At 34.8% G+C, this 24250-nt stretch overlaps 7 protein-coding genes, 1 long non-coding RNA gene, 2 other non-coding genes and 1 pseudogene across 16 annotated transcripts; 4 read left to right on the forward strand and 7 right to left on the reverse strand.

The window, feature by feature from the left end:
- Nucleotides 1–865: 865 nt before the first annotated feature.
- LOC17883945 (cathepsin B-like protease 3) lies at nt 866–3299 on the reverse strand. The gene is made up of 11 exons (XM_023781411.1): nt 3153–3299; nt 2854–2907; nt 2663–2743; nt 2420–2576; nt 2310–2314; nt 2147–2221; nt 1931–2056; nt 1630–1848; nt 1433–1546; nt 1301–1336; nt 866–1212 (listed from the first exon to the last, which is right to left on the reverse strand). Exons 1-11 carry the CDS (start codon nt 3228–3230, stop codon nt 1078–1080), a joined length of 1080 nt encoding a protein of 359 aa, XP_023637179.1. The 5' UTR covers nt 3231–3299; the 3' UTR covers nt 866–1077.
- Nucleotides 3300–3748: 449 nt separating this feature from the next.
- LOC17883787 (GEM-like protein 2) lies at nt 3749–5262 on the reverse strand. The gene is made up of 4 exons (XM_006288505.2): nt 5142–5262; nt 4921–5022; nt 4523–4800; nt 3749–4054 (listed from the first exon to the last, which is right to left on the reverse strand). The coding sequence occupies exons 1-4, from the start codon at nt 5260–5262 to the stop codon at nt 3875–3877; spliced, it is 681 nt and encodes a 226-aa protein (XP_006288567.2). The 3' UTR covers nt 3749–3874.
- Nucleotides 5263–5689: 427 nt separating this feature from the next.
- On the forward strand, nt 5690–9707 carry LOC17882668 (DNA-directed RNA polymerase III subunit rpc31). 7 transcript variants are annotated; one of them, XR_002833483.1, is made up of 12 exons: nt 5690–5897; nt 6003–6126; nt 6213–6341; nt 6440–6490; nt 6566–6612; nt 6691–6783; nt 6891–6945; nt 7029–7119; nt 8168–8225; nt 8665–8970; nt 9205–9261; nt 9364–9707. XR_002833483.1 is itself a non-coding variant. In XM_023781416.1 (8 exons), the coding sequence occupies exons 1-8, from the start codon at nt 5805–5807 to the stop codon at nt 7043–7045; spliced, it is 609 nt and encodes a 202-aa protein (XP_023637184.1). In that variant the 5' UTR covers nt 5690–5804; the 3' UTR covers nt 7046–7241. The 7 variants fall into 7 exon arrangements, 1 of the variants encoding a protein (XP_023637184.1); XR_002833482.1 differs by having other exon boundaries at nt 8665–9261; XR_002833480.1 differs by having other exon boundaries at nt 8665–9129; nt 9205–9707.
- On the reverse strand, nt 7403–9116 carry LOC111830024 (annotated as a pseudogene).
- A 119-nt stretch (nt 9708–9826) lies between the features above and the next one.
- Nucleotides 9827–9982, reverse strand: LOC111830263. Its single transcript, XR_002833647.1, has one exon. It is a non-coding gene; the product is annotated as a small nucleolar RNA snoR138 (small nucleolar RNA).
- A 45-nt stretch (nt 9983–10027) lies between these two features.
- Nucleotides 10028–10170, reverse strand: LOC111830256. The gene has a single exon (XR_002833640.1). It is a non-coding gene; the product is annotated as a small nucleolar RNA U19 (small nucleolar RNA).
- A 3096-nt stretch (nt 10171–13266) lies between these two features.
- LOC17884218 lies at nt 13267–13967 on the forward strand. The gene has a single exon (XM_006290064.2). It carries the CDS (start codon nt 13469–13471, stop codon nt 13865–13867), a length of 399 nt encoding a protein of 132 aa, XP_006290126.2. The 5' UTR covers nt 13267–13468; the 3' UTR covers nt 13868–13967.
- A 10-nt stretch (nt 13968–13977) lies between these two features.
- On the reverse strand, nt 13978–16429 carry LOC17882634 (pentatricopeptide repeat-containing protein At4g01570). Its single transcript, XM_006289872.2, has one exon. The coding sequence runs from the start codon at nt 16395–16397 to the stop codon at nt 13989–13991; it is 2409 nt and encodes an 802-aa protein (XP_006289934.1). The 5' UTR covers nt 16398–16429; the 3' UTR covers nt 13978–13988.
- A 154-nt stretch (nt 16430–16583) lies between these two features.
- On the forward strand, nt 16584–18780 carry LOC17882442 (ribosome production factor 1). The gene is made up of 11 exons (XM_006288019.2): nt 16584–16877; nt 16966–17046; nt 17139–17234; nt 17348–17431; nt 17523–17592; nt 17684–17766; nt 17845–17924; nt 18015–18113; nt 18201–18285; nt 18368–18457; nt 18560–18780. Exons 1-11 carry the CDS (start codon nt 16638–16640, stop codon nt 18596–18598), a joined length of 1047 nt encoding a protein of 348 aa, XP_006288081.1. The 5' UTR covers nt 16584–16637; the 3' UTR covers nt 18599–18780.
- An 841-nt stretch (nt 18781–19621) lies between these two features.
- On the forward strand, nt 19622–21861 carry LOC17882956 (NAC domain-containing protein 69). Its single transcript, XM_023781886.1, has 6 exons — nt 19622–19856; nt 19955–20226; nt 20584–20724; nt 20806–21177; nt 21258–21404; nt 21489–21861. Exons 1-6 carry the CDS (start codon nt 19703–19705, stop codon nt 21699–21701), a joined length of 1299 nt encoding a protein of 432 aa, XP_023637654.1. The 5' UTR covers nt 19622–19702; the 3' UTR covers nt 21702–21861.
- LOC111830230 lies at nt 21575–23861 on the reverse strand. Its single transcript, XR_002833629.1, has 6 exons — nt 23810–23861; nt 23570–23719; nt 23201–23435; nt 22944–23085; nt 22240–22314; nt 21575–21659 (listed from the first exon to the last, which is right to left on the reverse strand). It is a non-coding gene; the product is annotated as an uncharacterized LOC111830230 (long non-coding RNA).
- Between the last annotated feature and the right edge of the window lie 389 nt (nt 23862–24250).

The raw sequence follows: 24250 nt of genomic DNA on the forward strand, positions 1-24250 counted from the left end.
GTTTGTTAATTCATAATATAATAAACATAGTATTTAAGTTGGCTCTTCCAACCTACTAACTTTGAAATTTCGAAAAAAGGTCGAAGTCAAACGTTATAATACACAAAGTACGTTTACGTAACATTATCGGTTTGATCAGTGATAAATTATGAATAAAGATACCCTAATATTATGGCATATCTAATGGTATGTCCACGTACTTATCACATGGGTGATGCCGATGCGGGCTGATTCCATTTGATAAACTCACATCATCTCATTCACACATGGACCAACCACTCTCCATTTCTATGATTTTCTTATATAAATTAAAGTATTTAACAATCAAGTTATACGGAAATAACAACAAGGAATTAGAAAATTAAAGTACCAATGGTACTGTACGTATAAGTCTATCGATAAGGATAATTTATTAATTTATGTGTGAACCAAGGCTAAGCAATCATATTGATTCTTTACTTATGTAATAATCCAGTTTTGTTTTGTGATAGACCTAATGATTAATTGAATCACCGTCACCGTGTACGTACCGACCTAATTTATTTATCTTCAAGTTATATCATGCTTTGATGATCTATGGATTACATTTGATCGACTATTGATTATGTCAAAAAGGCAAAAACATTAATAGATTATTAGTTTCTGTTAAGTACAACTCTGTTGTCAACTACTTATATTTAATGATATGCATAATTACTACCACTTAGCTATAAGTTCCAAATTGTGTAATCCACTATTTTGAGATTTCCTTTTAGGGCCTTTTTAATTTATACAGTATACTAAAAGCTGAAAAATAAGTTATACATTTTTTAAGAAAACATGAAATTACGTAAAAACACTAAAAAATAGCGAAGAATAGTGTATATATGCAACGAAGTTATAAGTAAAAAAAAACCATATTTATATATATTGCGTGTGTTGAAGTATTTATTTCTATAAACATTTTCACAGCCAACCAGGAAACAGTTTCCGGTCACCGGAATCTTTTACCAGAACCAACAACCACCACAACATATACCTTACACACAACCTTTCATCTTTGCTATTAAACCGACGCCACATTTCCATCTTTGGATATTAAACCGACGCAACCGGAAGATCATTCGAACCGGCATCAACCTTAAACACATTCTTGCTTGAAGGCAAGCCAGCCACTGGTTCATCTTCAATCCCACATTCATTAGTTCCCCTCCTTATCATGAAATAACCATCCTGCAAATTTCATATATGTCAACATTCATGAAAGAAACCCAAATATCTATAGAGTTATTTGCAAATTCATTACAAAATTAACACTTACATCACCCCAGCCTCTGTTCCATTGATTTGCCAACAACTACAAACAATTGAAATAACAAACCAAAAACGTTATAAATTTCGGCTAATTTCGAATTTTTCGATATGATAATCTCGATATAACGTTTAACATTACCCAGTAATCTTCGCCTTCTTTGGTAGTTCCCCAACCAATAAGTTTAACAGCATGGCCTCCAATGTTAGCACCTGTTATGTGCTTATACACTCCAGATTTGTAATGAGCAAAATCCTAAATCAAAAACAAACCATTCATATAATCCATTTCTCCTTAGCTTTTTAGTCTACAACCTAAAAGATCATTGTCTTCATTACCTCATAAACGGTAAAAGAGACTTCAACAGGTCCATTCTTGTAAACCTCTGCCATGATGTCTTGTGGATTAGATTCAACAGTGTATGTACTAACACTGTAGTGCTTCGATTCGCTCCATAGTTTGTTATCGCCAACGCATTTCCTCGAACATTTCGGTGTAGGATATGCTGGTTCACAACCCGGGTGAGAGCATCCAGTATTATCAAAGTATGGATCACACTAACAAACCAAAATAACATCTCATCAAGAAAAACTTCAAACTAAATCAATTCAAGATTTAAAGATTTAAGTGAGACATTACCTCTTCAGTGACAACACCGCTATACGAAAAGTATTGCCAAGCAGCAACTGGGTAGCCACCATCACAACCATCACCACAACGGAATCCACAACAAGCTAAGAGATCATTTACTGATAAAGTAATGTTCTAAATTGGAGAAAAAAACAAACAAATTAGGCTTTTGGACTGTTAATCTGAAGTTAAGTCTTTAAAATTGTGAACTAGTATTATTATTACCATGCCAAATTGGATACAGAATCTATCAGATAGTGATTCAACAGCACCAAATGCCCAGCAAGAACCACAATGTCCCTAAACCACAACCACAAATCTCATAAAACCGGTTTTTCTCCAATAGGTAAATCTAAAAGTTCCAAAACACAAAAGAATGAAACTTTACCTGATCTGTTCATAGAGGAGTCAACACAAACACACACATACACACAAACCAAGAGTTAGTAAATGCAATTGAACACTAAAATTATGGAAAACAAAAAGCTAATACCAAACCTAAGATCTTTCCAATACTGGTGCATTGAGGCCAATTGGCTCTAGCATCAAAGTCTTTAGGTAGCTTCAAAGACGGATCATGGCTTACAATAGGAACACCTAAGAAATGCTTCTTTGGTGTTGGCTTAACACCAAGAAGACGTTTAAACTCTGCAACCTGCAACATACACAAGTTTCTAAGAACACATCATCATATCTTATTTGTGTTGCTCTTAATTAATAGAGAGATTTAGAGATCTTTACAGTGGCGTTTGAAAAGCGATCATTTATAGCAGCTTTCCATCCAGCGTTTGGGTTCTGGTTGACTTTCTTCACAATCTCATCCTGTGAGGAAAATAATCAAAAATCTTGATTACTAACAAAAATCAAAAGAACAGAACAAATTACAAATTGATCAAGATTTTGATTGTCTTAATTACAAACAGAATTCAAACCTGAAGTATCTTCGAGTTCAGTTTCTGTTTGGTGAGATTTTCAGCTGCTATGCCCTGGATTAAGACAAAACCCAGAAGATTTTAGTCAACAAACGGACAAAGTTTGGATCTTTCTTTGTCTTAATCTTTACTTTTTCTAGACAATAAAGTTTGGCTTTTTAAAAAAAAAAACATACGCAAACATAATTGATCAACGAAACTAAACAATTTCAAAGATAGATCAACTTGGATCTAAACGAATCCTAGTACCAAACTCCATAACTTAAGAGAAATAAGTAAGAGGTAATTATGAAAGTTACCTGCAAGTCAAAAGCCAAGACGAGCCCTAAGAGCAAGAAAACAGAGGCCAAACAGAGTTTGGTATTGTAAACAGCCATGAAAACAGAGTTTTGCTCTTCAAGGAATCCAAAACCAAAAGATCTCTTTGGGACAAGTAAAAACCTCAGTGGTGGGGGAATCTCCTTTACTTTATAATACCAAAAAGAGAGAGAGAGAGAGTGGCTTATCTACTGCACAATGACACAGACATTTCTTGGGAAACTGAATCAGCCAATGACTATTATTTCCAATGAGCCAAAAGAAGATCTTAGCCGTTGATTGGTGCAATCTACAGAATTTTAGGCCGTTAGAGGTATACATGATCGCCACGTTGCGTCATTACTCACTACACATCGTTCGTAATATCTTATGGGATTGGAGTTGGACCCTTTGTTACGAAATCGCTATACCAACTCGGCAAGTTAACAAATAACAACCACTAATCATTAAAGTTTACATACTTTGTAGCTCAATTTATCCTAGAAGTCAAATTTAATTTCGTTCTTGATTTACCAATACATCCTAGCTAAACTTCTAATTTATCTAACGAGTAGGGTTTTTACACTTTTATACTCACAAAGTTTTATTCCAGACCATGGCAACAGAGTTCTTACAAGTTACATACTTATTATATGACTAGACAAGAAAGAATTATTATTAGTGATAATAAAATTCTCAACTAGAATGTGATTACAAGACATCATTAGTGGTGGGAATTGAGGTGAGCTTTGTCGAGACAATTGAAAGCATTGGTGTAGGAGACAAAGCCCATGAACCAAAACTCAAACCCATCTCGTGTCACCATATGCACATACCTCTCACTCGGCTTTAACACGTTCGATGATGAAACAATGCTACTTATCTTCTCCAACTCCATCACCACCTATATCAGCAGCACCAGCATAACATTTGTAGCATTTAGAAAACAATACCTAAAGGCTAAGATGCCAAAGATATAGTTTTTGATGTTCCAAAACACCATAAGTTTTAGACAGTTCAAAAAATACCATTGAGAAACCCTTCTTGACATTTTCTCAGATGCTTTGTAAATGATATTGTGGTATGTTTGAACATTTTGAAAATAATGGTATTTATATACAATTAGAATTTTTGTATGGTAATTGCGGATACACAACATCTTGCAATTACTTGGTGAGATAAACAATGCAAAGTATATATACATAATTTAGTTACTAATCAGCTTACACCAAATTATTATTTTCTTAATTCTTTTTAAAGAACATGGAAAACAAATATTTCACAAAGACAATTTGAGTTACTAAATCTTTTTATAATGAACAAACATTTATCTCTATAACCAAAAAAAAGTTTGAAACTCGTGTGGTCTAACCTTGTAATATGCGGGAACAACATTTCCACCGGCAGAATAAGGAAGACGAATTGCATAGTCGCTACAGAAAGCGATCCTTCTGTTGGAAACGTATAACGTTCCGGTCACTGGTCCAGTAGTGGTTGATATGTAGCAAACAAACGAATCCAAAAGTTTCTCTGCGGCTAACACACCAAACTCTCGTTGAAACACTCTCCCTGGTCCTCCTTCAACAATCATCTTAGTGCCTTGAGAAAGCCTAGCCATTGCTGCATCACTTATGCTAGGACTAAACTTAACTGTTCATGTCCGGTTTCATGCATATATAGACCATATTTTATAGTTATAAGAAATCGGAGGATATGTTCTAATATGATCAAGAATTATATAAGACAAGATATTTATAAAGGCTCACGTACGGTGGTCTTTTAAACCGCCGGCTAATGCTTCTGCTTTGCGAGTTACGCCCTCTATTTTCTTCCCACAACAATTCAACACCTCAAGAACCTTATCCTTCGACCCTAGATAGATATATATCAATCAAGATTTATCATCCTACATTATTAAATTTATTTAAAAAGACTAAGAGAGCTATAAGCTTAACTAAGACACGACACGAAACATCATTTTCTAAACTTACTCTTATCAGAAGCTGAAGTGGGAGTAGTACTCTTGACGTAAGGATTGTTATAATCACTGCCATGGCCATTATTGGTTTTGTGATTAGTCGCCGTCGCGTCCTTGTATTGTGGACTGATCATGATATAACCTAATGATGTAAAAGAGACATAGATGCATACGACGTTAATATAGAGGGAGAGAGGCCCGTGGGTTGTACGCTATCGTACCTTTTATTCGTTGCTTTTTAAAGGACTCGGATAAAATACAGATTGATTCTTTAATGTATGTGTGTATGGTGTAGATTAAAGGCACTGTAATTATTCCTTTGAAGAATAATGAGATACATTTGTATTATATATTATCTTGCTGGAATAATGAATAATGTCTTTTGACTTATTAAATTTTTAATAATAATTTGATCAATTAACAAAATGGTGAAAATTGTTAGAAGTTAAGTTAGTTGGCCAAAAAGGAAACTTTGAAATATTTAAGGGACTTATTTAGATATATAATAACTATATAGGGTATTTAAATTAGAAAAATAATTATTTTTCCCAATCGTCTTCTTCTTCTTCTTTTTCTTCTTCTTCTTCTTCTTCAATTGCTTCGTCTCTCGCGGCCACAATTGCTCACTGAATTGGAAAGCACAGAGAAAGTTTTCGAAGGAGACAATCATTCGGAGATGTCTTGGAGAGGAGGCCGAGGAAGAGGACGAGGTGGGTACGGAGGCGGTGGCGCTGACTATGGCAAAGTTGAGCCTTTTGTGATTTTCCCTGTAAGTTTCAAAACTTCTCTTCAATTTGGTTTTGCCCTCCAAAAAAAATTGATCTTTTCAATTGCTGATCTTACGTTTGTGTTGATTCTTTGTTTTTATGGGCAGGAAATTACGTTACCTGATCCCAAATCAATCACATTAGAGTCAGAATTACTTAAAAGCAACAACAAGTTCAATTATTTTTGGGTAAACTCTCCTTATCATTTAGGCGATGGTGTTTCAACGAAAGGTATTGTTACTTTGAAGTTTCTTTTGTTTAGTTTCTCTCTTAAAAGCTAAGAGCTTTTTTCTCAATGTTTTTTACTATCATGTCAGAGAATGAGAGTTTTGACATTGAGAGGTACTCAGACTCGTTGAAGCCGAAGATTAGTTCTAATAAGAAGGGATCTTTCTATGATTTTCTTGTTCTTAGACCTGATAACTTCCCTAAAGAACTTCTTGGAGGTTTGTTTCGATTAGATTCATATCTACACTTTTATGCGTTTTAGATTCGTCTTGTTGTCGATGTAATTGTTGATTTATTAATGGTAATGCGACTTCAGATACTCGAAGAGAACGGCCTGTGAAGAGAGTTAAATGGAGTCAAGAAGCAGGTACATTGTGTTTTATTTGTTTTTTAATATCAACAGTGTAATAAGTATCTCAAGATCATGCTTTTTGTTTTGCAGATTTGCAGAAACTGGATGTGTTTGAAAAGCTTGAAGCTAAGTTTAAGGTATGAAAAAGACACTTTTCCAGTAAAACCGTTTTTTGGAGCACTTCACAGTAACATTTTTGAGTTTTGTTTGGTTAGGCTGAAGGCAAGGAAGAGAAAGAAGAAGGAGAAGATGATGAAGAAGGAGAAGTATCAGAGGGAGAAGACTCTGATAACGGAGATTATGAACAGGTTCTACTTGTTTTCCAAATTTTAAATACTACAATGAAACACTGTGATTTTTCTTCTTAAGTTGCTTAAAAACTTTCTTCTTAAATGTTTTTTTTTTGCTTTTGTAGAATCGAGACTTTGATGATGATGATGACGATTATAATCAGGTGGATGATAATGAATGTAAGCATCAATCTTTATTCTCTGTTTCCTTACAAAGAATAAACGATTCTAACTAACTTTGTTTCTCTTGTTCTTGTCAATAGTTGAAGATGTTTATTAAGCTCCCTCTGTTTCCGAAAAGAATAAAGTTTTGCAGACAAGAGAAGCCAAGCCTGTCCCAAGCTTTAGTTTTAGGTAAAACTCTAAAGGATCGTAGTATTTATTTGTTTCGTTTCCTTGGTTATTATCATATTGGAACCATCCGTCTAAGAATACAAAATTTACTATCAGGCTTACGAATTTCTGTTCTTTTAGTATCTTGATATCCGAATTTGATTGAAAATTGTGCAGCTTTATGTACTCGCATACACTTATTCATGATAATGTCTCTATAAAAATTCTTCACTCAAGAAATTACTATTCTTCCATGAAGTTAGTAAATCATCTGTATTATAAGAGATAACAACTAGGCATATAAATAGTGTTGTACATTTTGGACAAGATGTCTCTTTCGTTCGACTAATAATTCAATTTCAGACGAGTTCCTGAAGTTAACAGAGCAAATCAAACTTTTTCCTCCAAGGCTTTTCACTTCTTGTGTGATCATAAAAAGATTGCTGCATTTTGTAACCTCGTAGTTTTTCTTAATTCCAGCTAAAACCATTCAAATCGTACTGTTTCTAACACGTTCTGCCATACTTTTCGTCATGTGTATTAAGATTGAGCGTTGTAAGGGTACATGTTTTGAGATTGCATATCTTCACCATTCTCGTTGATTCTTTCTTCTGTCTACTCACTGTTGCTGTTGCTCCCTTCTGTGTAAACGTAATTTCATTCCTATTGACAATCTCTTAGTGCTTCTTCTTGAAGATGAGATTCTCAGTTCTGCGTTATTAACCATTGTGGAAAGATAGAGCCTGTTATGATTATCAGTGAGGCCTTCTTCTTATGCCCATGTGAGCTTCATTCTGTGGAAGAATGGCTCTTCCATTATGTCTTTCTGCTCTTTAGTTGAATCTTCTTCAATATATGTTCTTAATACCAATCTGTTCTTCAGCATCGTTGGGGCTTTCTGGGTTTCTTCACCTTAGGTTAGGCAACTGTTTAGGGAGGAGTTAGGTTGGTAAGTTGTTTGCATTTGTTGATTCTGCAGGTCTTATGGTTCTACGAAACTTAAGTCTGAGTATTCTGCTGACACTTTAGATACTAATTCTGAGAGTTGCTTTTGTTGCTTCAATTCCAGCTGCACCTAGGTTCTGTCGTCCAAGAGTCGCTTGTTCTTTTTCCAGACTTGATTACAGGTACAATCCTTGAGCCTCTATCCTGAGCTGCAAATTTTGCTATACCTGGCTCAGTCTAAATGCTATAACTAAATGCTATGTTCTTCTCTCTGTTTCTATATGGTTCTTCTAGCCTCTACTGATGCTTTTAGACTTGTGATTTTCACTGATTTATGTGTTTCTACATGTTTGAGTATAAGTTTGTAAATATGTCCCTATTCGAAGATAACTGAACAACACACATTTTATGAAAGTTTTTCATATCCTGTTCACGAGAGTTTGTGAATCAGATTCGTCTTGTTACGACAAATATAGGAAAAAAAAAATCCAGACAATTTTGTTACCAACACTGTCGCTGCTTTAACAAGAGTGATTTTCTTAAAAAGTAGAAAAAGCCATATTTTTACATGCTCTGCTGCGGTCCATCGTTTAACTTCTTTTTTTTTTTTTTCTGCTCCAGGGGAGAGGATTCTTCTACCATGGTCATCACACCTAAACCAGGTTACTTTTAATTACTTGAAGCGAAATTTCTTGAACAAAGGAAAATGGATTTTTAGAGTGAAGAATCTGTTTTTAATAGTCAAATCTTTTGTTATAGTATAAACAGATTTTTCACTTCTTGACCTATCGTCATATTTGTGCCACTTTAATATACTTATACCAAGCGAGTTGATGAGCTGAGTATAAATAAAACTTGATGAGTTTAGGTATATGTTTGTTAAAGTCTTGATGGCATACCGGAAGATGACTTTTGAGGTGGTATCAGGTAAGGTCAAAGTATACACATTAATATGACATGTCTAAAAGCCTGATTATCAAAGCTGGTTTCATTTGCCAATAGCTCAACATACTATCTCCTCCTCTATGCTGGCTGACCTCTTTATTAATTGAATAAGAGTTGCATACAGTCATGACCTTACATAAGGTGGATCTTTAGATCTGAGTTTCCTCTTAAATATCAAGTGTATTTAGCTATTACATTTGTTTTCCATGGATGCAGAGAAAAATAGAGGTTGAGGCATAGTGATGTTGAAAACCGCCATGATTGCCTTTGAAGGTATTTCTCTGGTCACTCTCTTTTGTGCAGTTATGTTGCTATAGAAAGACCTGAGCTCAAGATCCTTCACCGCAAGTGTTTGATGTTTTGTTATCATCGAAGTTTCCAAAGGAATTGATATACGACGCTGCCATGAGACACATTTGGCTTGATAATATTGCTGCAACTTACGATAATGCTGGAGTTTATAGTCAGACTGAACAGTAAGTCCAGTGAGGAAGGGTATATTGGATCTATGAGATGATGTAATATCCTGTGATCCCACATCTCTCCCAACATGTAATCATGGCTACTAAACATGTGTTTGTAATTACATCATATATACTTTTGCTGCAGATATTGTAGATACTGCAACATTCTCCCATCTGAAAGAGTACCCTTGTTCGTAAATTATTTAGCTAATTGAAGTGAAAGCTTTGGCAAAGAATATGATTTAGTTTCTGATCCCTGTTTAGGACAAAACATGAATTGGGCATTTATATTCATTTGAAGCCAATTCCTCTCCACATCAAAGTAATCTAATCAGAAAACAAAAGAACAAAACTTGGATGAACCAATTCAGAAGAGATATTCGAATCAACCCATTAAAAGGATAATTTGATTTCAGGGCGAAAAAAGGAGATCTTTTTCACTCACGAAAACTGATTCGGGTTTTGTTATAAGCCTCTGTCTGAACCAGAAGGTGTTCCTATATTTCACCTTCTCGTTATTCGGAGGCTAAAGGACATAACACGTATACATAGCATATATGTACGAACTCGAAAACTGATGTCTGAAACTTTTTGAGGAAGTAGCTTGAGTTTAAAGTCAAAACAGAAGCTTCTCCACGAAAACAAAAAGCCACAAGTCAAAACAATACAGAAAAGTATTGATGATCATGTTGATTTGCGCCTCCTAACTAAGCCAAGATATGAAATTGCCTAAAAACTTAGGGTTCATAAAGCTACTCAAGGAGGCAGATTCATCCCCACAAAAGAACCCCACACAAACATATCAATGAAAAAATAAGAACAAAGAAACAAGAACAAAAAGACTTTAGACTAAGAAGATGATGAGTTTCGAAGAGAAGAGTGGCGCAACCCTATATATTCCACTCTGTTTTCTAGGGTTTTTAATGGTGTTGGGCTTATGACTATTTTGCCCTCTCTAAATAACCGTTTTTTTAATTTGGTCTGGTTTTCAAAGCCCACTCATTTTTTTTTATCGCCAACAAATATTATTTTTTCTTTGGGTTCAGATCGATAAAGTGTGGTTTCGTACTGTCTGTAGTAGCTTAGCCTTCATGAGTTATCATTGTGATTTAACATTATACTGTATATGCAAAGTGTATAAACATGTTATTTGAGCCATAAGATATAATTAACCATGAATCAGCTTATGATTTTATTACATTCTTATGTAACTTCTTTGAATCAAAGCTTTGGATTCATATCTACTAAGACGTATATACAATTGACTTATCATGTTTACTTTGATATCAATACTTTTATCAGCACAATTATTTTTGTACCGAAAATGTTTGTATAAGGTGATTGAGTACGACTGTACAAGGATATAAAGTCGTTAATTCAAAGTTTATATGAAGATCTTAATGTTAAAGTTGGTATTATAATCTTTAGAAGCCACACGATTTTACTAATTTTCGGTATCACCGTTCGTATTACCATGAAAGTTTTGATGACATAATTTTCTATAAAACGAATGAGCGATAAATTTATTTACTTCAGTTTATTTTAAGGGAACTATATTTCATATACTCAATTGATTTTTTTTATTAAGTTTGTAACTTTCATCTTTTAATATTTAGCTCATTATTTAGCTGATGATTTTGTCCCTATATGGTAATAGAGTAGGATTTTGATTCACTGATTCATTATCCCTATACGTGAACCAAAGAGCAATAAATTTGTCATGATTGGAAAGATGTTGAAGACGCTTGGGAAGATGTTAAAAACTATGGTTACCATGTATATATGAAATTATTAAAATATTTAATATCTTATTCGAGAAAAAGACTCATCTAATGGTCAGAAACAAAACTTCGGCTACTCCACCTGGTAACTTGAGGATAGGAGATAATTTTTAATTGATCGAATATTTAATAATTTAGCATGCTAAATTTCAATTTATCAGATATTGAATAAGTTAGCATGCTAAAATATTAATTTAATTAATATTTTAGCATGCTAACTTAGCACGTTAATATAAATATTATCCGTATAATAACTATTTTACCATGTGCATATACATATTATTCAGATATTTAAATATCTTCGCACATAATATATCATCAATGATGAATAATATTAGTATTAATTTAACAAATAATATGTAAGTTATCGCGATAACAGTTTATTTAATTTATTGAATGTATTCCCCTAGATATTATCAGAATATGTGCAAAGAGTCATTATTATATATTTTTTTTCCAACACAAAATAAAGACTTGCATGTAACTTCATTTAGGAAGAAAAAAAGAACTAATTATAATTTTATTGAGTCCTAACTTTTTATTTTCGATTCTAATAGATCCACATTTTTAACAAGCCCTTATTTTAACATTTCCAATGCTTTATTCTAAGTCTTTTCATAGTCTTATTGTTTTCGCTACTATATTCACTACCTTCATTTCATAAAAGAACAATATCATGTCAAACAAAAATAATAGGTGATGTTAAACAAAACTACACAAACCACATTAAAGTAAAAGAAAATTTATGTAAAGGCAAAATTAATCAAACCTCATGCTTGTTTATTAAACCATATATATTATGTTCCAAAAATTCTATAAAGTATAGTAATTCTTTTTCGAGAGAAGCCACATTAACTACTTTGAGATCCCGAACCTCTTTTAAACTTTCAATACTGTATCTAGCTCTTTGATTGCTTACACATAAATAAAATCTGTTTTAATATCAAACAAATATAAAATAAATAAATATAAGATTAATTAATATAAGATTATTTTGACGGGAAAAGAACTACAATTGCTTACGCTGATCAAAGCCTTGTGCACATTGTGAAGTTCATCATTTATGCAGAGAGATTGGTGGACTGCCTCCTTTATTATTCTTCTAACCAAGTTCATGTTGACATATGACATTATCTTTAATATTAGGATGATTATATATATATATATATATATATTATAATATGAGTACAATTGGTTAATTTTTTTTTTTGTCAAAATGATTTGACTTTATATATATAATCTCAAAATTATTTTGGTTAATTACACATATACTCTAATACTATCAAGATAAACTATAAATTTTCTATACTTTAATATAAGATATACATTATATATCAAGAGTAAAACACCATAAGCTTACATGATAGTAATAGGGTAACATAACAACACATCACATTCACATATTCCTAATAAACACAGAATAATAAAATATAAAATATAAATGGAGAAACTTTTACAATTTAATTTTTCTTTACATGCTTTGGAGTTTGGACACTTGGACTTGATTTATAAAGAATTTTGATTTTGTTCCCAATATTATTTGCTTTTAGTTCTATATAAATAAATTGAGATAGTGAATTATAAAATTCTTAATAAGTTATATTTGTTATTGGTCACATACCTCTGTTATTTCATGTTTGCTTAATTGCTTCTTCACTTGTTGACTTGGTGCACACCGTGTCCGTGTGGTTCTCACACGGTTTTGAAGACAACAAAAAGTTCATATGTCTAAAGCTAAAACGGCACGAAGTTCTATTCACCTTTTCTGAGTTAGAGTTCGCCACATGGGAAGCCAACTGTAAAAGCATAAGCATGCGCGCTGTTTTATTTTTTTCCATTTGTTGGTAGCCGTTGATACCAAACTGTTCCAACACATACACTAATATTTAATTAATTAATTTTATAACATTCTTTTCTTTTTCTTTCCATCTCAAATTCTCAACAATCAATAAATAAAAAGTTTCCTTTTTTTTTCTTTCAAATTAAATATATATAGTCTTACTTGTCAAAGATTTTTCTTAATTCTTTTTTTTTTTTTCTTCTTTTTGTTTCTGTCTCCTTCGTTGTTTCCTTTCAGGAAAAGAGAGGAAACAGCGTTCTTCTCAGATTCTTAACCTTCTTTAAGGAAAACCCAAAAAAAAAAAAAAAAAAAACCCAAAAAAATAATAATCTCGTATTCAGATTTTAGGGTTTCTGACAGATTCTCCGGCGAAATTCAATACCCAAATCTCGGCAATGTCGACGATCTCGCCGTCATTGGCCGTAATTTCGTTTCTTTTTCTGATTCTTCTGAATCTTTCTTTGGTTACCGCTGACCCTTCGACGGAGACTGTTAAAGGAGGAGCGATTATGTTACCTTCGGAGAAGATCAACGGCGAGTTTTGTGAAGGAACGGTTAAACCGGCTTCATGTCCGGTTAAGTGTTTCAGGGCTGATCCGGTTTGCGGCGAAGACAGCGTTACTTACTGGTGCGGTTGTTCAGATGCTTTGTGCCATGGTGTTCGTGTCGCTAAACAAGGAGCTTGTGATGTTGGTAATGGCGTTGGGTTGTCTGTTCCTGGACAAGCTCTGCTTTTGATCCACATTGTCTGGCTTATGCTTCTTGGGTTCTCTATTCTCTTTGGCCTCTTTTAAAATTTTTCGTTTGAATCATTAGAGATTGCAATAGGTTTTGAGATTGCAACTGATGAATTCTTTTGTTTATAATCTTTTAATTTTGCTCTGTATTGGAAAATTACATTTAAAAAAAAAAAAATTATGAGGAAGGATCATTATTTGGTTTGTTTCTTACAAAAGAAGCCTTTTCGAATCTTGCTTTCTCTATCTCTTTACCAAGATAATCCAGGATTGTATCGGTTACATGATTAGGCAAACAACCTGCGTCTAGCATCATCTTCAAGTACTTGTACGCTTCTTTCAATTTCCCTGCTTTGCTGTTCACTTCGATCATCGTGTTGTAACTCACAACGTCCGGGTTTATTCCGTTGCTCTTCATGTGCTCAAACAGTCGTGTTGCTTCATCCAACCGGTTTGCTTTACCGAGAGAGTTGATCAAGGTGTTGTACATTACAATATCTAGGTATCCTCCTTGCTTTGTGAGTCTGTCGAGAACAGCGCTGGCTAAGTCGGCTCTACCCATTTTTCCTAATCCATGGATTATTACATTGTACGTTGCTATATCCGATGCGCAAAAGTTCTCACCCATTTGATCAAGTACTCCACGGGCGGTTTCGAAGTAACCTTTTTTGACAAACGAGCTCATCATGGAGTTGTAGGTGTAACTCGTAAGATCGGTTACACCCATTCCTTCGAATATCTCAAACAATTTGCAGGCTAAGCTGAGATCACCTTTGGACAGATAGATAGATAGAAAGGTGTTCATCATGTCTACATCAAAAGAATCTGGCTTTGCTTCAACCCTCTGCCCTCTGGCTAAACCAAACAAGGGATTAGGTCGACTGCTCTGGTGTGCTAATTGGTCCATACAAGGAGATGATGACCAGGGGTCATCTTCCATAGGTGATACTTCCTCATCCCTAGCTCCATCATCTTCCGAACTCACCATGTTCATGATATCTAGGAAGCTTCCTTTACTTGGAAACATTGAAGTGTAATCCTTATCTTTGTTCTGTGGACGTTTCAGCGAAGCTTCCACTCCAGCGTTCCATCTGAGAACATTTGATACCAAGTTTCCTTCTCGTATGTGCTTTATTAGCTTCTCTTTCCAATCCCACCTCCCTTGCTTGTGAAATCCGATCAAGAGTGAACTAATTGTAACCAAATCCACAGTGAAACCTCTAGTTTCCATCTCCTCTACCAATTTTACTGCTGCTTCTAGATCCCCTTCCTTGCAAAGCTGTAATACAACAATGCTAAAAGTAATGGCATCGACAAACTGACCCTTTTTCTTCAAGTCACAAAACAGAGTAAACCCAGCCTCTGCCCTACCGCTCCTAAAAAGCCCGTCAATTAGGATATTGTATGTCCAGCAGGAAGCTCTAACTCCCTCTTGAACCATCTTCTCAAACAGCTGACAAGCCTCAGTGACTTTTCTTGCTTTAAGTGTCCCATCTAAGAGACAATTATACACAATAGTATCAGGGACAAACCCGTTATACTGCATCTCACCAAAAATCCTCATTGCATCATCCATCCGGTAAGATTTACAACATCCTTGGATCAGTATACGATATGTCGAATTATCAGGCTCATGGCCAGATACTTTCAGTTCGTCCCATACAATCAAAGCATCTTTTGCTTTTCCAAACAAACACAACACATGAATCAGGCTGTTATATGTGCATATATCTGGACCAAAAGAAGACCCAGAGACTGAGCTTTGAACTTTCATCTCCTTGAACAAACTCAATGCAGCATCCAAATCTCCCCAACAACCAAATCCATGAATACATATGTTATAACCCCATGTATCAAACTTAAATCTTTTTACTTCCCTTAACTTTTCAAATACCCTTTTGAACTCTGACCTCATACCAGCTCTTCTTAAACCTACCAAAAGCTCATTAACAGCAACCGTTCCAGGAAGATAACTTACAATAACCCCACCAGTACCATCACTATGGTTATCAGAAGCTTCTAAAAGCTTAAAGAAAATAGACAGAGCAAGACGCATTTCATTTTTCTTCACCAGAGCAACAAGAACAGAATCATATAAACCAGGGTTTAAGCAATCTCCTAATTCCTCCATGTAATCCAAAACTCCTAACGCTGAATCGAACTTACCCGAACGAATTAGCGAATCTAGCAATACCTTAGCCATCGTCTGGTCCAAATTAACACCATCGTCTTTCATTGAACCAAGCAAATCGGGAACTTCTCCGATAAGTCCTGTCCGGCAAACAGTACGAAATATCTGAGAGTAAGCTGATGCTGAATGTTTATATCCCGGACGGAGAGAAAAACACCATCTAAAGAAATCTAACTTCTTCGAAGAATCTATGGAGCTTCTACGAAGGATCTGGAGAACGACAGATTCCGAAATCGGAATCGAATTAGCGTCGAGGCTCCGTGTACCCGACTGAGACAAGGTCTTGGAAAGAGAAGCGACGAGGAGGACATTACAAAGCTGCGGAAATGGTGAATTTTTCGCCGGAGATAGACCGGAAATTGCAGCTGATACGGCGCTTCCTCTTCCATGTCGCATCGCATAGTGACCACTGAGAAACGAAACTAAACACGGCGGCGTTTAGCACCGATCATGAAACGTTTTCGTATAATGTTTCTTCAAGGCCCAGGCGTAAGGCCCGTTTATGATGGGCCAAAGTTAAGGCCCACTTATAAAGGGTTTTCAATTTTGAGTCGATAAACCCTAAAGGTATCTCCGTCGTCTTCATTCTCTCCGCTTCGCAGTTTCATCGATTCGTTTCTTCGTCGGCCGTAAAAAATGGGTTTCAAGAGGAAGAAAGGTGACGGTGATGGTGAGGAAATGGAATCAGAAGGTCGTGGAAAGCCTAGTTTCAATGGGGGAGAGAAGAGGCATGTGATACTCCCTTCGATGATTAAGAACAAAGATAAGAGATCTAAAGTGTATGCAAAGCAGAAGCATGAGAAAAAATTGGAGAAGCAGAAGAAGATTAGAGAGCGTGATGCTGCTGAGAAACGAGCTCTTGAGCTTGGTGAGGAGGTACAAAAATCTGAATAACCTTTTTTTTTTGGGGTTTTTTTGAATTTTTGAGATTTTAAATTTTGGGTTTTTTCTTGTTGCTTTGTAGCCTCCACAAAAGATGATTCCGAAGACGATTGAGAATACTAGAGAAGCTGATGAGACTGTTTGCAGACCTGACGATGAAGAGGTATGTTTAAAGTTTTAAGTTGTTGATTTATCTCAAAATTTGAATTCCAAGTCATTGAGTTGTTGCTTATTAGCTGGAATTGAATTTTGTAGTTGTTTGCGGATATTGATGCTGATGAGTTTAATCCAGTCTTGAGACGTGAGGTTACACCTAAGATCTTGATCACAACATGCCGTTTCAATTCCACTGTAAGTATTTTTTGCTATCCTAATTTGGAACATACCATTGTCTCATAAGAGATTCCTACAGTTTTGTTGTGTTTTTTTTTTATTAATTCAAGTTAAGTGTTGTTGGATTGCAGAGAGGACCTGCATTTATATCTGAGTTGCTTTCGGTGATTCCAAACTCTCATTATCAAAAAAGAGGAACTTATGATTTGAAAAAGGTGCTGCTATTAGTTTAAGAGAATCCTTGTTCTTCTTATAAAGTTGGTTTCTTTTCGCAACTATATAACCTCTTTAGATGATGTTCTGCAGATTGTAGAATATGCAAAGAAGAAAGATTTCACATCTCTTATTGTTGTTCATACGAATCGCAGAGAACCTGGTTAGTTTTCACTTCTGAGTTTTGATGTTTTTTTGGCCTCTAATGTTATTTTTATATGGTCTTTTTCAAGCTTATCTTATTTCATATGCAGATGCGCTTCTTATCATCGGTTTGCCAAATGGTCCTACTGCTCATTTCAAATTGTCAAATCTTGTTCTGAGGAAAGATATTAAGGTATGTAAACACATGATTCTTGTAAACATCGAGTGTGGATTAGCGATCTCTGAAATTGATGTTAATTTTTAATCGCAGAATCATGGAAATCCTACAAGTCATGAACCGGAACTGGTTTTGAATAACTTTACAACGCGGTTAGGGAATCGTGTTGGAAGGTAAGTATAGTTCTTCAGAATGTTGACTTCCAATTTTTTTAATGGTCGCTTTGATTTCTTACTGATGTTATATCTTCTTATAATTCTCAGATTTATTCAATCACTCTTCCCTCCGGATCCCAATTTCCATGGTAGGAGAGTTGTGACATTCCACAACCAGCGTGACTTTATATTCTTCAGGCATCATCGGTACATAATTTCACCTTTTCTTTTCCAAGTTTCTTGCGCTAGACTCCTCCGTTGAAACTTTTTCTGAACAAGTTCAACTCTATTCAGTTACATATTCGAGACAAAGGAAATCAAACAGAGTGATAAAGGAAAAGATGGTGCTGCTCAAGAGAGAGTAAAACCTCGGCTTCAGGTCAGTATCCACGTTTGTGTGTGTAGATTGATCATCATCATCAGTTTTTGTATTATTATTAAAACTTGGATTTTATGTATAGGAATGTGGTCCTCGATTCACGCTTAAGCTAGTAACTTTACAGCATGGAACCTTTGACACCAAAGGCGGAGAATTTGAATGGGTTCACAAGGTAAAAATCACCAGGATATATACAAGTTTCCAGAGCTTATCTTAAAGAGTTTGATGATTATTAATTTGTTTCCCCAATGTTTTTGTGTGTGTTGCGTTACAGCCTGAAATGGACACAAGCAGGAGGAGGTTCTTCTTATAAATTTTGCTGACCGTCAAGTTTTACTTGAGTTTTTGTTTGTTTATGTCAAATTTTCAGATTTTCCCTATCCCCGACCAACTTTGTATGTCGTTAAAAATGTAACTTTTCTTTTCAAATATAGCCATCAGAACAATCGTACAACTTATTTCAACAACATACAGGTTCCTCTTGTTTGATTCGTTTTTTATAATGTTGGTTTAAGCTATCATTAGTGCAGCATATGCTTGTTGGGTGTATAGAGACGAAAGACACGGGACAGTCCATTCATATCTTGTTAATTTTCGTCTGTTAATAACTGAACAGTGTAGTAGAACGAGCAAAGATGCAACATAACTGAACATGATGACTTGGGTTTTAGTCATGTCGATGTTGTGACAAATACATTTGCATATGACAGGACCAAAGTGAGGTTGTCACTTGTAAGTAATCGGACTATCTCAATGTATTCGATTAGTGACAAGAATTATTATAGATGAAATAGACAAAACTAGTATAGTACTAACGTTTAATGACGTGTTCGTGTCCTCGTCAATTATGGCGGCTAGCATATATAACTGCTAGTTCCGAAAATATCCTTCGGGAAACGAATAATTAATTGTGATAAAAAAAAAGAAGCTGAAACTTAGGTCCGAAGCTCCGGCAATGAACCGTCAATAACTTGCCACGTCTCCATTCACAACAAACATATTATTGTGTCTCACTCATTTGTCAACGTTTAGGGGGAAAAACGTTAGTAACTTATTATTTGTCAACTTCTAATAACGTATTGAACTATTGATATTACAAAAAGTCGCAATAGAAGTAGTTAAATAATAGCAATTTATAGATTAGATATGATCAGTTAAAATTTGAGAAAATTTGGCTGATGTAAAGAAAAAGAAAAGAATATACTAATTTACAAGAAAAACACAATTTTTACTGAGACAAATAAAATAAAAAAGAGAAATACACACAGACACGTTTTATCAGCGATTTCGAAGAAACATTGTCAGCTTCTACTGTCTCATTTCTGATATAAATTTTGGCTTCTCTTTCAAACAAAAATATACACAGACAAAACAAAAAAAACCACCTTTCACTCAGACCTGTCTTAGTGTAACAACAATGGTGAAAGATCTTGTTGGGTATAGGTTTAGTCCTACGGGTGAAGAACTGATAAACCATTATCTAAAGAACAAGATCCTTGGCAAGAATTGGCTCGTTGATGAAGCTATCGGCGAGATCAACATCTGTAATTACGAACCATTTTACTTGCCTTGTAAGTTTTTTTATAAACTTCATCATTCTCTCACTCTCTCTTTAATCATCATCGACGATCATTTTCTAATTCTTGATTTGGTTGGTCGGTTACTGTAGCGTTATCGAAGATTCAGTCGGACGATCTTGTTTGGTACTTCTTCTCTCCAAAGGAGTACACTTCTGTGAAGAAGAAGGTGATCAAGAGGACTACTAGTTCAGGGTATTGGAAAGCTACTGGTGTTGATCGTAAAATCAAAGATAAGAGAGGTAACCGTGGCGAGATTGGGATCAAGAAGACGCTTGTGTATTATGAAGGTAGGGTGCCTAATGGAGTTTGGACTCCTTGGGTTATGCACGAGTATCACATCACTTGTTTGCCTCCAGATCAGGTAAACAAAATCTCACACTTTCTTGAATTTGAGCTTCTGTGTTAGTTGAACTAGTCTTATATTTCTGCTGAGCTAGTCTTGAGCTTCTTGAAATGAACTTTGGGATTTGATTCATCTCAAATGAACTTTTTGATGTTTCCCCAAATTGAATTTGGTAGCCTTTTTGTTTGAATTCTTCTAATTTAGTTGTCCCCTTGTTAAACCACCTCTAATACAATTTGTGGTTCTGTGTTGGTATAGTGTAAAGATTCTAACTTTGTGGTTGTCAGTTGATTTGATTAAGTCATGTGTCTTTCGATTTATGATTTTCACAACGAACTTATGTGTGTGTATGGTGTACCTTTGGAATTTGTTCAGAGGAACTATGTTATCTGCCAAGTGATGTATAAGGGTGAAGATGGGGACATCCCAACTGGTGGTAATTACTCGAGTGAGCCGAGTCAATCTTTCGTCTCTGATTCGAATACTGTGAGAGCCACCATTAACACAGAGCCTAAGGTGAGTCCAGTTTCTGAGATGTTTCTTTGTTAATGGTCTCAACTTTTTTCTTAACTTACACCTTCTTAAAAAAAATTTCAGTTTGAGCAGCGAGGTCAAGAAAATATATTCGGTATGTCTGTGGATGATTTGAGAAGTCCAATGAATAGACAAGAAGATCACTCTTTGTGGGATGTGTTGGATCCAGACATGTTCTTCAGTGCCAACAAAAATCCTACGTTGCTGCCACAAGCTCCACATTTAGCCCCAAATGATGATGAATTTCTCGGTGGATTGAGACATGTTGACAGAGAGCAGGTTGAATATTTGTTTGCCAATGAAGAGTTCACATCCAGACCGACCACATCTATGCAAGAGAACCGCAACGACCACAGGCCAAAGAGACCTTTGTCAGGGATCATTCATGAGTATAGTTGTGATACTGATAGCGACGCTGAATCGATATCTGCAACCGTAAAGCACATCACTCTTTTTCTTTATCAATGCTTTCATAAAGTAATCTGTATTCTCACGTTTTTATTCTATTATGACAGAGTTACCAAGGAACATCAAGTCCAGGTGATAGTGTTGGTAGCTCAAATAGACGCTCTCAAACAGGCTTAGATGAGATTATATCGTTGAGCAAAGATATACAAACTTCTCATGAACCTTCCATCAGTAAAAAGACCATACCATCAAAGGTCTTGACTTATGTTGATTTTGTAGTACTTGGATCTTATCATTTCGATCATATGTTGAATTTAAATGATAATGACTATTTACAGATGAAACAAGATTCGTCAAGAGCCGCTTATGCGCCCGTACACAAGGAGTCATCTTCTATGGTGAAACCAGAGAAGGTGTGGTTTATTACAGAGAAAGCAATGGAGGTAAACAGGAAGAAGAGTCCACGGTCTATCTATTTCATGAGGATGGTCATAGGCTTCATTCTCTTGCTGGCCGTCATTGGTAACATCATATCAGTTTTACTAACTTAATGAAGTTTGATCGCGAGAGAGGCGAAGCAGATTGATGAAAGCACTCCTTTTAAATTAAACTAGGTTTTCTTCTAAAATTTTGATACATAAATGTGTGTGTATGAACATGAGGTATGTTCTTGTGCCTAAAGTTAAATGAAAGTTAGCGTTTGAAAATTAAGCATTCACTATTTGACAGAGACCAGTAGATTGGGTTTTAAAAGGTTTATCAACGATTTGGTCTGTTGGGAATAGAATAATAATCTGATGCTACTACGAACCCAATCACTGACTTCTTTTAACTAATTTATTGACAACTTAATTTAGTGTATGTGTTCTTTTTCTGACATTCAATTTTAGTGTATGTGTTCTTGAAACGTGTTTTATGTTTGTATCAGTGTGGGAACAATTTTAAAAATATATATATTTGAGATCATTTCGTATGTTAGCTTATTTAATTGTAAAATCAGAAAACTGAGAAGTGGAAAACATAAAATCTTTGAATACCGAAAATAATAATCATTATTAATAACTTAAAAAAGGGAAGCAAAAGGTATACCTGGAGGTTGTGATATCATAGCATAAGGAGAAAGAGGATGTAATACTGCTCAAGAACCTCTCGACCCTTTTGTGTCTCCACTCCACCCAATTTTAAGCCACCAAACCGGGAGAACAAACAACAAAATAGGAAAATTCATTGATCAGAACAGGATGGTGTAAGAAAAAAAACTCAACAGATAAAATAAAAAAACATGTTGTATAGTTAAAAATATAAATATCAAAATAATTTACTTAAGATATTATTTGTGGAAAACTAAAATTAAGGTTATTAAATTTAAAATACGTATAAACATGTTGAACTTATACACCAAAACTTACGGACCCAATGAAAGGGACGGGATGCTAAGTCCGGTTAGTTTTCAACGTATTTAAATTTTACAACTTAATTTTAAAATTATTTAATGATAATATATTTAAACCGGTTTATTGAAGAAAAAATAACAGTTGGGATAAAGCCATGTTACATTGATTTTAAAATATGAAAACTCTAACCTAACTTTTCTATTTTTTGTTTTTGAAAAGAAAAACAAATTATTTTAAAAATTTAGCCAAAAATGAAAAAAGTCATATGGCAAAAACGTTGATGTGTAGACTAATAATAAGAAAGTGAAAAACCAAAACTTTTTTCTTTTAACTTTTTTAGAAATCATAGTCATTATTAATAATCTAAAAAAAATAAAAATTAAAGAAAGTAAAGTATACCTGTAGTTTCATAAGGACTTAAGGAGATAGAGGACCATTCCCACGTACCCCCTGACCCGAGAAGATAGCCGGAATCGTACCCCCTGACCCGAGAAGATAGCCGGAATCGTACCGGTGCCGTAATTGCTCACGACCCCTCGACCTTTTGTGTATGCACCCAATTTGAAGCCACCAAACCGGGAAACAAAAGAATGGATTGTACATAATAATTATAATAATAAAAAGAAAATTTTAACAGATAGAGAAAGATATATAACCTGAAAGCACTAGCCAAAGATTGGAGGGTAACGTACACTAGTCGCAACTCATAAGAACAGAGCAAATCTCATAACTCTGCGGATCCACGTGTTTCCTATAGCGAGTTTCCACAGCATTATCGTCAAAACGAAGGGTGTCGTTGTACATTATACTTTAAAAAATTTAAACATATAGAGATAGAGAGATATAACCTGGGAACATTGGCCAGAGACTGGAGATAGTAACCCTTAGTTCCTGCAAGTTTGATAAAAACATTAAATTAGTATAGCAAAGACAAAGAAGACACCATAGGATGTTGAAAAATCCTGACATCTCAACTTAAGCAGCATAAACAACACATGACTTATTATAGCTTTATAACAAATCACCTGATCAAAAGCTGCTAACTTTTCCATTCGGATCAGAATCAGACTCTGTCTACTACAACAATCAAAACAGAGCAACACCAATATTATACTGAAAAGAGGAAACTAACATTTACCTAAAGATTAGATCATTCATGTACACACCAAAAATGCCTGGTTCGAAAAACATTTCAGATGAACAATTAAGAGTCTTTCTTTGACATAAATATAAACTTGTGAGAATTATTGGATTCAAATACTTACATGCTTGAAAAGGGGTCGAACTTCCAATTTATACACCAAAGCAAAGCGTCTTACCCCCATATATTATGTTTTCTGCAAAAAGTCATAAATTTGTTAGGCCAAAGACATATGTGAAGAAAGACATACACAATTCAAAAATTTCATTCTACAAATGGTACTAAAGATATATGTGAAGAAAACTTCAGGGGATCGTAATCGGTAAGTCCCCCTAACCGAGCTTTGATTTTATGTCTTACAAATTTGGTATAAAAAACTAATGAGTATGAACCATAAAGACATTGATGATGTTAGGCCAAAAAAAAAATTATATGTTTGAAAAATCATGAGAGGATGTACCTGACTACTCCTATAGTGTCTAAACTCGAACCTTTAGCCACAGTCATAATACTACTAGTTGTCTACTACTACAAAAAGCTATCCCTGCTGCACACCAGAAGCAAT

This window comes from Capsella rubella, unplaced genomic scaffold (genome assembly GCF_000375325.1).
Source record: "Capsella rubella cultivar Monte Gargano unplaced genomic scaffold, Caprub1_0 scaffold_6, whole genome shotgun sequence".
NCBI classification, from domain to species: domain Eukaryota; kingdom Viridiplantae; phylum Streptophyta; class Magnoliopsida; order Brassicales; family Brassicaceae; genus Capsella; species Capsella rubella.